The 14929-nt window shown below is 40.1% G+C and overlaps 1 protein-coding gene across 1 annotated transcript in view; it reads left to right on the forward strand.

Moving 5' to 3' along the window:
• The window catches only part of GRK7 (G protein-coupled receptor kinase 7), a gene marked incomplete at both ends in the record, with an annotated part of 33109 nt that extends 18895 nt beyond the window's left edge, over positions 1–14214 (forward strand). Inside the window, 2 exons of the mRNA XM_084231390.1 lie at positions 5835–6109; positions 13878–14214. Coding sequence (XP_084087516.1) covers positions 5835–6109; positions 13878–14214 — 612 coding nt within the window. The remainder of the gene's footprint in view (positions 1–5834; positions 6110–13877) is intronic.
• Positions 14215–14929: the final 715 nt, after the last annotated feature.

Here is a 14929-nt window from a genome sequence, read left to right on the forward strand (position 1 = left end):
TAAGGCAAAGAGTCTAGTTTCTAAATGAAGCACCCAAAGTTACCCGTCCCCTCGTGGGTAAAACTCCATCCATATGGGATCGGCCCAGAACAAGGCCCCAAAGCCTGCCACAAGTCTAAAGCATCTTCCAGTGGGGACCCACAGAAAAGGGTCACAAACAACCGGACAAGCCCGGAAGGAAAAGAGTAAAATCAACATCAAGATAAAAGCTGCCATTGTCACCTCCCCACGGGTCTCACCCACATCTGTGTCACCCAGTCCACGACCAAAAGACAAGCACAGTTTCTTCACGTGTCTCTAGGCTCCATGCGCCTCCTCCAGGTCTCCTGGCTCCATCCTGCTTCCTTCCTTCCTCAGTCTCTTCAGCTTCTCTTCTTCCTGCTCAGCTCCACCCTCCCTTGGGTGGGGCAGGGAACCTCCCCCTTTCCTGGGGACCACCCTGTTACAATTTGAATCCTTAACGTCACTCACCCCTGAAACTTGTTCATTGGAAGAATGCCACATAAGGAGCAAGCTCACAATAAATGTTAGTGACTAGAGCTTACCAATCACCACTGTCTGAATTAAATTATTTGGATGTTGCTTATAGTCTTGCGTCAAACCTCTCCCATCACAGCAGAAGAGACTGAACCAGGAAGAAGCTTTTCTGGTAACATATGGCCCAACTAAGAGTTTTGGAATAAAAGCCTACATGCAGAGAAACTTCAGCCCCTTCCTCACCTCACCTCCCAGAATGAGAACAAGCAGGCTGTCACTGCTGAGGTGAGATAAGGATCTCCTTCTGGGGAAACTGAGCATCCTACTAGAAAAGGTTTCCAGATACTTGCTGGTAGTGTCCCCACTGAAATCACTTGGCAGTGTCACCCCACAGCAAAGACCAGCAGTTGACAAGCTTCTAGTCAAGTTTTGGTGCTGTACACTTATATTTCAACAAATCATCAAACAGCATTTGTCATTTGAAAACAACCATCCAAAATTAAAGACAATGCCAAAACAAACAGAAGAAATAAATTTGTAGAAAACAGAAATAATGCTGGAGTAGAAAAGTTTTTTTTTTTTTTTATGTAAGATTAATATCTTTTGAGACTTAAGGGAGGATATTACTTCCGTGAAACAAAAGCCCATAAAACAAAGGCCACTGTGAGAAGAGCAAGGACACTTAGGATTAACAAATGCATAAATACGTTTGCAAAGCAGCATGGATTAATCTCAAAAACATTGCATTAAAAGAAGTCACCCGAAAAGAATACCTATCATGCAATTTCTCTTGCATGAATTCCAAGAACTGACAAAACTAATCTCTTATAACAGAAATCAGAAAGTGATTGCCTGTGAAGTGGAGAGAATTGGCTAGAAAGAGCCACAAGGGAACTTCCTGAGTAGATGGGACTGTTCTAAATCTGTTTGGCATAGTATTTACTTGGATTTGTTAGATTGTCAAAATTTATCAAACTGAATATCTAAGATCTAGCTCCATTATTCTATGTTAATCATATGTCAATATAAACATATTTGCAGAAATGAAAAAGTTCAGTAGAAGGATTGAGCCATCAGGTTCAGCTGTCAGTTTACAGAAAACACAAAGAACAGAAGAACATGTTAAATGACACCACAGGGATGGTCTTAGCAAAATAGGACTGTGGGAAGCTTGACAGTTTAGCCAGATTTTGTTTTGCAACAAAATCTGGAGAAGTGGGTACTAAGGAGGGGAGAGGGGAGACAAAGAAGGAATTTACATATTCAAAGAGATTTAAGAGACATATCAATCAGTCATTTATCATATTGTATGAACCTTATTTACATCCAGATTTAAAGAAACTGTTTAGAGGACAAGTGTTTTTTTTTATATATATATTTTAAATGTCACATACATAGTGAGCATTATATTTTTATTTTGTAAAGATTTATTTATTTATGCATTGTATTAATTACTGATCATTAATTGCATTAATATAATTAATATATTAATTGTATTAATATGATTAATAAAATACTGGTCATGAATTATATTAAATATTGGTCATTTTATTAATTAGCTTATACTCAATCATCAGAGAGCTAACCCTCTTGGAACTGGTGGCAATATCTTTTATATATTTCAAAGTAAACTCACTCCCCTTTGCCTCAGTCCTCAGCACCTTCACCTTGTAAGCCTCAAATCTCATATTTATGGCCAATAATCTATGTGCAAAGGAGATTGGTAGGTGGAGCACTTAGCCTTCTAGTCTCTATAGCAGAGGGATACAAGGGAAAAGAGAACCTGGGGGTAGGTTTTGCTACCTTGTCATACAGTGCTTCTTGATCTCATCCACATATCCCTTGCCAGCCTCTCCTGCCACCATTTCATCCCAACATATCTTAGATTCCAGAAAAGTCAAATACCTTAAAGTTCCCTGATTCCATCTGCACATGCTCATTAACCTTCTATGTGACAGATTCTTCCTTCTGATTCAGCCCAGCTGTCACTGTTCAGTGAAGTATCCCCAATACACACACACACACACCCTCCAGCACCCCTATGCTTATTTCACACTCCCATTATGATGCCTTTTACCCTACTTTATTAAATTAACACTTTGACACATGTCTACCAGGCTGTTTATCATCAAGGGCAGGGGTCCAGGAGTTATATGTCTTGTTATCCCTAGAACTCACTACAGGACATGGCTCAATATTTATTGAATTGTGGACAGAAAATATCTAGTTACCATCTTTGCTGTTCTTTATTTAGCAAATGTTTGTTGGACATGCACCAAGGCTCTGGTGTCAGTTCCTGGTTTGGAGACTAAGGTGAGTTAAGACTATATCCTGGGTCTCAGGTCACTTTTGTCTGGCAACTGTAAAGCTGGACCCGTCGCCAAGACAACAGATATAACCAGGACAGTCCCAGGCAAACCGGAACATTTGGTCACCCAAATTATATATCAGCTTCTATGAAAACAGTAGTGCCGTGCTGACTCATGCTCAGCCAGTCAGACCCCAGTCACTTCCAGAATTTTCTTGCACTGGCCAATTACTACTCATTAGTGCTTGTTTTTCATTGTTGTTAACATCAAAAATTATCCACAAAATTAAATGTTCTTAAGAGTTTACATATATTATACCCACATGAAAAAACATAACTTAAGCAATTAGACATAAAATAATCATCTATGAACAACTAAAATACTTTCCTACCCATTTTGAAACTGAAATGCATATTTGGTGGTTTTTTTTATTTCCAAATTTATTTTTGATTCATGTTTTGTTTTTAATTTTTAATTTTTTACATAATTTTTCTATTTTTAAACAATATTTGTTTCCCTCAACCTCCTCAGGGAAATGCGTATTTGTAATCAGTGTGTAAAGTCCTTTACATATATAAATTTCTCAATGATAACAATAGACTATGGTCTATTGTCTTTATTGATGGGCGTTTGAGTACTCCCAGCTTGTGACCCTTATGAATAATGGAGCTGTGGGCATCTGGATACAGGTTCCTTTTTCTTTCCTCTGAGCAATGTATTTGAGGTATAGACTCCAAAATAAAATAAATGGTTGAAGGGCAGGAGCAGTTGACAAGTCATATTTTCTATTGCTCTATGTCTTACTCTAAAAATCTCGGTCAATTACAAAGCACATCTGTTTCTCACATCTCTGTCAATAATTTATATTTTCATTTTAATGTGCAAACAGAAATTTATTGTCACTTTAGGGTGTTACATGGTTTGCATTTTTTCACTACTGCAGAGACTACATATTAAACTTTTTTTTTTAAAGATTTATTTAATTATTTATACAAGCACTGTGCACAGTCAGAAGCTCGGGAGGGTGAGAGAATTCACCAGAGCCAGAGCGGGGAGCAGAACAGGCAGACAGACGGAGGACACTGCTGAGGGGAGCAGCGGGCACGGCAGGAGAGGTCTGCACGCCATGTGGGACCCTTGCCGGTGGCCGGGGATTGAACCAGCACTGCAGAGGCTTCGGGCAGCTTCGAAGCCCAACGCTCAACTGCTGCGCCACCAGGGAGGCCCTACATATTAAACTTTAATCAAGAGACACTTAGTTTTTGTGGAAACATTGTAATGTAATTATAATGCATGCTTTAGATAGTCATTAAATATTTGTTGAATGAATGAATGTATTCAATTCATATAAACAAAAATACAAACTGAAAGAATTCCTTAAATTTATATGAATGATCACAAAAAGAAAAATATGGCACGATTCCACTTATATGAAGTATCTAGAATAGTCAAACTCAGAGAGACAGAAGATAGAATGGTGGTTGCCAGGGGCTGTGGAGGGAAGTCAGTGAGGAGTTGTCCTAAAACAATAGCTTAAGTTTTGCAGAATGAAGAGTTCTGGAGATTGATTGCACAATGTAGATGTATTAAATATGCTTGAACTTTACACTTAAAAATTAAGATGGTAAATTTTATGTGGTGTTTATTGTAACACAATTAAATATGTACACATAAGTATATCTATATCTAGCTAGCTAACTATAAACTTCTTTTAAAAACCTAGTGGTCACTTGAGTCAAGCTTAAGAAAAAATTCTATGCACTATTCCTTTTGGTTGGACTGGATTTCTCTTTACTGGATTTATCTAGCAGTAAATTCCCAAAACAACCAGCCCAAAGTGAAAGAGGAGAGGCACCCATTGTAAGTTCTCTGGGCCTTTTCTTTTTTTAAAAGATTTATTTATTTATGCATACAACAATTGGGGTGTAGGCTAGAGGTGCAGGGGTGGGGTGTGAAAGTTTTCACCAGAGACAGAGTCGGGAGCAGAACAGGCAGATCTACTGAAATACACTGCTGAGGGGAGCAGCGGGCAAGAAAAGAGGGATCTGCTGCACCATGTGGGTCAGCTCGCTGGCTGGGGATTGAACTCATACTGAAGTGGCTGGCCACAGCTTAAGAGCTTGATAGTGCTCTGTCTTTAACCCCTGCACGACCAGGAAGGCCCAGTTCTCTGAGCCCCTTAGAAAACTTGGAATTCTTCCTTTGGCCACATCCATGCCAATCAAGGGGATGTAGCCATCAAGGGGATGTTCAAAATGGAATGTCCCACAAATGCTGCCTTGGCAACATTATGTTACCCTGCATACAGTGGGCATTGTTGTAAACAAACAAGTAAAAGCCAAGATTCTTGCCCAGAGAATTAATGTTACATATTGAACAAACTAAGCACCCTAAGAACCAAGACAGCTCCCTGAAATGTGTGCAAGAAAAGGAGCAGAAATAAAGGAAGCGAACGAGAAAGATACTTGGCTCAGCTGAAGTGCCAGCCTGTTCCACCCAGAGCGACACACTGTGTGAGAACCCACAGGAGGAGCCTGAGCTGGGGGAACCCATGCCCTATAAATTCATGGCATGATAGGTATGAAAGCAAAATAAAGTAAAAGACGTCTGGACTATAAAAGAATCCTATCCACCCAATTTTCAATAATCCGTAAATAAAAAGCAGAGCCAGAATTTATGGGATCTTAGAGATAGCTACTTGAACTCTTCACATTAGGTAAGGTGAACAGACTTAAAAGAGGAGAGGTGACTGTCCTGCAGGAGCCGCCATGACCATCTTTTTTGTAATACGCCCCAGCCAAATCCTCTTTCTGTCCATTAATCGGAATGGATCATATGGCCCACGTGGATTGCACCAGAAACGTCTGGGAAAGTGAGGAATAGAATAGGCCAAACACAATAGGTTAACAGCATTGCCACCCCAACCTAATTAGAGTTCACGTAACAAGATACGAAAAGGAGAATGGTTATTGGACGTCCATCCTCAACATCTGTTCCACTCACATTAATGTTTTTGTTTGGCTTTGCTTTTTGTTTGGGGTATTACAGGCTGGAACCCATGGTTATATGGCACCTGAAATCCTAATGGAAAAAGCGAATTATTCCTATCCCGTGGACTGGTTTGCAATGGGATGCAGTATCTATGAAATGGTTGCTGGACGAACACCATTCAAAGATTACAAGGAAAAGGTCAGTAAAGAGGATTTAAAGCAAAGAACCCTGAAAGAAGAGGTCAGATTCCAGCACGATAACTTCACAGAAGAAGCAAAAGATATTTGCCGACTGTTCTTGGCTAAGAATGCAGAGCAACGCTTGGGAAGCAGGTAAATCACCACTTGATGCAGATGATTACTGATGTCAGCATTATCCAGAGGGATTTGGAGACTACCTTGAATTAATGATAAAGCCTTGGGATTAAGTAGTAGCATTATTTTTCTTTTATTATTTGCCTGTTGTATAGGTCAGTATTGCCCATATCTTCAAACCTTATGAATACGTGATACAATTTATAAGATATATTTCAAACTGAAAAAGCAAAGTACAAAACAATATACATTAAAAGAAGAAAGAGAATACATGATTCAAATACTGGTGTAGACTATTTCAAGGAAAATAAATAAGGAATGTATATGATTGTTGCCGCTATGAAAGGAAATTATAGGCTGGTGACAGGGATGCAAATGAGGATTTCATTATATAACCTGATTATCTTTTGAATTTTGAACCATGTGAATAAATTATTTTTAAAAAGTTATCAATACTGATAGTCCCAGAGCTAGAAAATTCTTCTCCTTTTAAACATCTTCATAAAATATCACCAGTCAACAGATATCTAGTGAGTGCAGATGATTTTGCCAACTATATATAGAGTAGAAATTAGTTTTGAGAACCTTCATGTTTTATTGCTTGCAATGAAATAGTAAGATAAAGATATTTTAGAAGGGAAAAAAAAAAGCAAAGTTAACCTGTGAAATGACCCTTAGCAGTGGGACACTGTGTTACTTAGGGAGAAAACCAAAAGTTTTAGAGCCACAAACATAGACACATTCCAGCTCTGCTATATACTAGTCATTTTACCTCAAGCAATTGAATTACTGAGTCTCAGTATCCTTATATCTAAAATGGGCTTCTATGTATGATCGTTTATGTATTAACCTGACTAGGCCACAGTACTCACATATATCATCAAACTTTATGTTAGATATTTCTGTGCAGGTTTTTCTGAGGTGAAGAACATATAAATCCATAGGCTCTGAGTAAAGCAGATTACAGTCATATGTGGGTGGGCCTTATCCAATCAGTTGAAGGTGTCAATAGAAAAAGACTGACCTCTCAGGAAGAAGAGGGACTTCTGCCAGTAGACCCCCTCTGAACTTAAACTGCAACTCTTCTGTCTCCAGCCTAACAGCCTACCTTGTGGAATTTGGACTTGCCATACCACTACAATGGCTTGAGCCAATTCCTTAAAATATGTAAACCTCTCTCTCTATTTCTGTGTTTGTGTGTCTGTGTCTCTCCATATATGTATACATACACACACACACACACACACACACACACACACGTGCTGTCAGAGAAGAAAAACCTTTCCTCTACTCTCTTAGGTTTGGGAATGAAAGCTGCAGGTTAAAGCAAAAAAGAGATTAGCAAGAGAAAAGATAGATTTTTATTTGTTCCCATGCATAGGAGGTCACAGAAAACTGTGACTAGGAGATGGTTAGAACTGGAGGCTTCTATACTATCATAATAAAGGAGGAGGTGGGGAAGAAAAGCACACTTACAGGATAACAAATGACTTCTTAGGTATGGTGGGGAGGAAGGACGCCTATGCGGAAATAAATTACTTTTAGGCAAGATAAATGGATCCTTGGGAGAACAGATAGGAGATGTGATAGCTTTGTAACAACTCTATTTAGATGTGGCAGTGCTAATTTCTGTCCCTGGTGGTAAGAGGCCATCGTCCCTGTTTCTAAAACTGAACCTTCCTGGGAGATGATTCATCTATGGAGTTCTTTTGGGAAGCTCTGATTTTAAGCACATAAAGGGAGGTCAAAATTTACATCTTGGACTCTCAAATGTCATCAGCACAAAATGAATTTAAATCCATGGGGTCCACGTTGTGCTCTCTGGACCCCTTCAATATTCGGTAGGTTCTGTTTCTCTGGGAAATACTAACTAATACAGAGGGATATTTTGGGGTTTAGATACAATTTGTAAATTTATATGTAATATATGTTAGGAATCATTCAATAGGTGAGAGCAATTATTATTAATGTTCTAAGGGGAATATCATATAATTTCACTAAGCTATGGCTTGAATGTCTTAAATTACTTGGATAAAATCTTCAAAATCTAAAAACATCTACACATATAGAAGTTAGAACCATAGAGTAGTATAACTGATTTTTAATGTCACACCAGAACTAAGACAGCTAAGTCACTAACTCTTCCAGGCGGTCACAGTGGAGGCTCTAGAACAGGCTGTCTTAGCTCAAAATATTTGAGCATGGAGCTTTTCATTTCTGACCTGACTTTTTAAAGGAACCAAAAAATGCACTGGTAGTAACTTTCAAAGCTTGGCAGATAACCAAACTATGTAATGAGTATTGGAAAGTATAGGGTACTCTACATTTATGTGAATTAAAATGTGAAACTGATTTTTCTGTGTAGATTCCAACATTGCTGTATTAATATGTTCAGAATAGAATGTTATGGTAACAATTGAAAGGATATAAAGAAAATCATCCCATACCTCTCTGGGTTCTTCAAAGCTGGCAAATCATCACATGCGCATCAGAAAGACTGATAAGAGAAAATGCCAAAAAGAAGTTTCATAACAACATGTGCACTTCCTCTATACATGGGAGAGACCCAGGAAGGCCAAGTAACCCACCTATATGGCTTCAGACACCTTCTTAAATAACCTCAGCTAAGACAAAGGTCTTGAGGGGAGGGGAAAAGTTAGTTATGGGAGGTTACCAGAGAAGACAGAGTGAGCAAAGGTAAAACTACTAAGCAGATTTAAGTTCTGCCTTCTCCAGCGAAAAGAGTGAAGGAGATCAGGTCTTCCCAAAACAGTGAGGGAGGAGCCTTTACAGAGAGAGATTTTCCCTTGCATAAGTAAATGTCTCCTTCAAAAAGTCCTTTCTATGAAACAAACCTTCTTCCATAGAAGACCTTCTTTCGGGGTGCTAGATTTTTGCTCCCTTACACAAACAAACCCCAAAGTGTCCATGACTCAAAGCTAAGGAATTATTTCTCATTCATACTAAGTCCAGTGTGGGATCACCTACTCTGCAGGGTATCTTCCTCTGAGCACAGATTCAGACACTTAGGCTGCTTCCGTGGTACAGCTTCATTGGCGCCAGTGCCTTCCAGCTGCCATGGTAAGAGAAAGCTCAGAGAACCTAAGTTTTTCAGAAGCGACCCACTTCACACATGACTTCATACACACTCAGGCCCCGCCCCGCACGCAGGGTGCTGGCCAATGGTGTACCCAGGAAGGAGAGAACTGGATACAGTGACCACAGACCATCTCTGCCATCCAGGCTGTCGAGGGCAGGGGGTATAAGAGGGCACAGCAACAGTGGCCGAGAGTGGGAGAAGTGAACTGTCTCTCTGGACAGTTCCCAAAAGGGAATGTCATCCACATGGTGTGCTTGCTCAGTTGTTTATAAGTACACTTTAGGTATATAAAATTAAATATTGGGGACCTCCCTGATGTTACAGGGGGTCTCAGCACTATGGAGCTATCGGCAGCCACTGAAGCACAAGTTGGATCCCCAGCCAGGGAGCTACCCACCTGACACAGCAGAACTCTCCTGGCTCTCCCAATGCTCCCCTCAGCAGTGTATTTCAGTCAATCTGCCTGTTCTGATCCCCACTCTGTCTCTGGTGAATCCTCTTGCCCCCTGCACCTCTGGCCTGCACCCCAGCTCTTAAATGCATAACTAAATAAATCTTAAAGAAAAAAAGTTAAATATTGACAAACTTCTTCAGGAAAAGCCATCTTCAAGCCCTGGATCTTTGCTTGAAGCTAATCCATCAAGCAAAACCTTTTTATAAGGCATCTGTTGTGATGACTGTTTTGAATAAAATTGTTTACAACATTAGCGAAAAGGCATATAAAAACCAGCTGTTCCATGAAATAGAAAACCTTCCAACATTTTCATTCCAACTCTCTGTGTTTTTAAAAAATTCATTCATATACAATAACGTTTGATTAATATAGCGGGTGTCCTCCAGAGCTGCACCATGGCCCCGTGTGTCCTACCGCCGAAAGGCCAGGTCCCCGCCCCTCCAGCTGTTTTCACAAGCATTTGAAATAAATTAAAACTCTTTCTTCTTTTACACATCCCTGCAGAGGATTTTCTCTTTGCCCTCCTGGGTCTGTGAGCTAATTTTGCAGAGAAGTCAAAAGCTTTCCAGAGCATCTCACGGGAGCTCCAGGTAGTCAACTGTGGTGTTTCCGATAAAATGAAAGATAAAGACCTCTTGGGTATGTTGCAAGTTTTATTCTGATTAGTCAATGCAGCAGAATGAGAACAAATAATCACAAGTTTCTGACTGATGTGCTTCGCCAACACCCAATTTCAGGCCAAGACCCACTGTTCCAGGCAGACCAAACCCCACATGTCATCTCGTGTATGGGCAGGTAGTACCTTTTCTTCACTATTATAAGAAAATCATTGTACTTCAGTGTGTGTTTTAACACAAGAGCCTCTGTTCATGCACTGACAAATATCCTGCTCCTGCAAGCAGGAGTCTTCCTGCTGCTGCTAGTTTGGCCAAAGATGCTTAATTAAGCAATCACCTCTCCTATTTGTCCTAAGTGCACTGGGTGGTAATGGGCAAATGAGCCCTGCTGGGGAAAGATTCAGGAGCAAAATAAGTTTCATGCTATTTTTATTTATGGAACTGTAGTCACTAATGCAGAAGATCAAAGTGATCAGCTCTGGATGGCCCAGAAATAAGAATAGGGGCCTCCCTGTGGTGCAAGGGGTTAAGACACAACCTATAAAGCTATTTGCAGCCATGCAGCATGAGTTCGATCCCCGGCCAGGGAGCAACCCACATGGCACAACCCACAGACCTCTCCTGACTCACCTGCTGCTCCCCTCAGCAGTGTATTTCATTCAGTCTGCCTGTTCTTTCCCCACTTTGTCTCTGGTGAATCCTCTCACCCTCTGCACCTCTGGCCTGTACCTCAGTTCTTGTATGCATAAATAAATTAATCTTTAAAAAAAAAAAGAAATAAGAATAGAAGGAATCGTGGTTGGAAAGCCTAGCCTTTTGAGGTTAGCTCAGCAACGCCAACATTTATTGGGAAACGGCATAAGGAGCATCTAGTTGGGGATGTTAAGGAACACAAAGACGGTTTTACAATAGACCACGGTTCCCTTGCTATTAGTAACTAGTTGCAAAAGGGCTGTGGTCAGCCCTCCTGATGGACAAGGCGAGGCCATCCAGGCCTGGCTGCTTGAGATGTTAACTTGGAAACTGTTCATCCTGATGTGAAGACTGGCCTGGCAAGTTTCCTGGTCTAACAGAGTCCCCAGGTGCTCTCTGTTTGTTAAAGCTGCACAGAGTCACTTTAAGGTGTCCTCCTGACCTCTGGGACAGGGTGTTCATGCTTGCCAGCAGCAGCATCAAGGTAGCACTGGCACCTGGGCCCAGTCCAACTCTTTTGTTCTCTTGGAGACACAGGTCTGACATTCATTCTTGATCTACTTGGATGGAATGGTAACTCAATCTTTGTTCTACCACATTTACAAATACCTCTGATTCTTCCTCCTTCCCCCAACCCCAAGAAAATCCCTCTGATACCTTTAAATAGTGAATGTTGCCATGTAAGTTGTTATGCCTCAATAAGCCTAACTTGTTTTAAAAATCCATCCTCAAAGCTTCAACTTTGAAGGAACCCTCCCCAAGGCTTGCACTCTACAGGATGGAAGGCATGGAGACATTGGTCAGTAAGTTCTAGTGGATGGCAGACCTACCTTTTCCTTTTGTCACCTGTTGGAGGCTTGGTGGCTTTTGGAAGAGAAGAGACACATGTAGTATCTCATGATGTCCCTCTTCATATCTGTCTTTTAGTTGGGTCCTAATAGGAAAAATCCAGGAATTCTGGAAGGGGTAGAACTGAATCAGAACAATCTAGGGAATGGCTGGATCACACAGGCCTCCAACTGAGTTTCTATTTAATATAGTTATATTTGATTATGATTTTTTCCTTTGAAAAATATAGCTGTATTTTCTGGCTTTCTCAGATGCATAGCTATTTATAAACATGTGGTTCAAGATGCAGTTAAAACAAGGTTGTTGTGATAGTTGAATATGGTCACATAAATGAAGAACTTAAAGTGTTAGGCTGAGAGAAGATTCTGAATAACCGTAAGTTATTCTCATTATTGTTAATATACTGCATTTTTGTCTCTAATCATCTTACTGGGTGGAGTCAGCCACTGTCATCACCTGACATAAGGGAAGTCTCTGAAGGGGATGTATGAGAGAATATCTTCAATCCTTTTCTTAGAACCTTTTTGATTACAAGAATAGAAAAAAGAAATATCAAGAATGTGATTCATTTTTATTGAGATGGATTTATGGCAGAAATAGACTTCTTCCAAAAAGAAGACATTTCTTATTCAGACCGCTGTAGTTATTTACATAAAAGAAAAAGGAAAAAATCACTTGAATTTGATGTGACAAAATAGCCCCCTCTTTATTTTTTTAAACCTGGAAATACAAAGAATAAAGAAGTGGTTCCCAAAGATCCCCACCTCCAGGCTTCCATGTAATCCCTTTCCTTAAGTGTGGGCTGGACTTACTGACTTGCTTTTAACCAATAGAAAGTAAGTGATGAAATGTCACTTCCACTATGGGCAGCCACTGCAACACAAGTTTGATCCCCAGCCAGGGAGGTGACCCACATGGCACAGCAGACCTCTCCCGACTTGCCCGCTGCTCCCCTCAGCAGTGTATTTCAGTCAATCTGTCTAGTCTGCTCCCCATTCTGTCTCTGGTGAATCTTCTTACCAGCCCCCTGTACCTCTGGCCTACACCCCAAGTCTTGTATGCATAAATAAATAAATCTCTAAAAAAAAAAAAAGAATGTGCCTTTTGTAACTAGATGTCTCCCCCCCATGCCACCCCCACCCCCACGCACATCATTTGCCTTGGGGGAGCCAGCTATAATTTTATATGGCAAGTGCATTGTGAGAGGCTATGACCTGCCAATAACCGCATGAGTGAACTCTCAAGCAGATTTCCAGCCCTCCTACAATCCCACTCAAACTTCAGATGAGACCACAACCCTCACCAACATCTCTACTGCAACATCTTAAGCAAGACCTTAAGCCAGAAGGAGCATCCAATTAAGCTATGTCTATTTTCTTGACCCACAGAAACTGTGAGAGAACAAATGTTGTTTTAAGCCGATAAATGTTGGAGCTGTTTGTTCATAGCAATAGGTAATTAATACAAGAAGTCACACAATTGGGAACATACAGTTTCCCCCTAATTGTAAGGTAAATATTGAAATAATTTCTAGCATAGGAAGGAAGGGTTGATAACAAATAACATTGAGCACTGAATGTATTATACTCATTAGTGCGACTGAAAATTACTAATGAATTTTTTTTTTAAGTCTTTAAAGATTATTGTGGCAGGTAGATGAGAACCCTTAGAAATCCTAAAATATGCCTACCTTATTCTATGTGACCAGAAGTCAGAGCAAGAGGTAGTGACTGGAAGTCACAGGCAAGTAGGTTCTGGCCTCACTGAATTTTCCTGGTGTTTTGATGAAACACCGAGAATAAAAGTCATGTCAACTACCTAACTCAGTAAAAATTACAGTTACATGAGAAGGTTGTCTATAAACAGTGAAAATGCCACTGTCTGTTAATGGTAGAGTTTGGGTATGTTTTTTAAGTTGCTGTTTTTCAAAATTATTCTTTAAGTCAACACATTGTCTTTGCAATTAAGATGAAACACAATGTAGGAGAGAATGCTACATGCTACTTATAGTTCAAACATTTCCTATTTTGGTTGGTTACTGTGGCTCAGGCTGACAATCTCCTTTCTTCACAGAGAAAAGTCTGATGATCCCAGGAAACATCCTTTCTTCAAAACCATTCACTTTCCTCGCCTGGAAGCTGGCTTAATTGAACCCCCGTTTGTGCCTAATCCTTCAGTGGTTTATGCTAAAGACATCGATGAAATTGAAGACTTCTCTGAGGTTCAGGGGGTCGAATTTGATGACAAAGATAAGAAGTTCTTCGAAAGGTTCGCAACAGGAGCTGTCCCCATAGCGTGGCAGGAAGAGATTATAGAAACGGGACTGTTTGAAGAACTAAATAACTCCAACAGGCCTGCAGGTTGTAGGGGAGGTAACTCACCCAAGTCCAGCGTGTGTTTGTTGTTGTAAGTTGTTCTCTCTACCAGACAGACAGCCGGAGTCTCAGCTGACAATCTCTCTGTTGTTCCGAACATGAACATCTGTTGAAAGAGACCGGACCAACCAATTACAGAACAGTCCAAAGGACAGGAGAGCGCTCTGCTGGTAAACCCTTCCTTCCTTCCATCCTTTCTTCCCTCCTTTCCCTTCCTTCCTCTTTCCTTTTATAAAGATGAATAAAGTCTCCATTTTCACTGAGAACTTAGAAAAGGAACACTCAGGTTTATTTTGATAAACTAAAAAGGAGCCCTCCACCATCATGTCCCTGAAAATTACGCAGTCTTAGGAACAGAGATTGGAACTTTGTGGTGTACTAAGAAAATGAGCCTTTGCAATTCTTAGTAAATAATCATTTCAGTTTTTCTTTGTTTATATCCTTTCTTCCTTTTATCTTTCTGTATCTCCTGTGCTTCTATACTTATGAAAAGGATGTTTGAAGATGGAAATAAATGTCTTGATTTTCCTCCCCTACAAAGGAATGAGTTATAATGGTTTGGCAATATTTGAGATAACGGGATACTTTTTAATTTACTGAAATTTTCTTTTTCGTATTTTGAAATAGTCTATTATTATAACGCTGAAGGATTTTAAATGGAAACATACATGAGATATGTGAGTTAAAGTATTCTGTAAGTTGAGTCCTTTTAGTAATATGCTACAAGTTGCTTACACATGCAATTCCATA

Source organism: Talpa europaea (genome assembly GCF_964194135.1).
Source record: "Talpa europaea genome assembly, chromosome: 4".
NCBI lineage: Eukaryota > Metazoa > Chordata > Mammalia > Eulipotyphla > Talpidae > Talpa > Talpa europaea.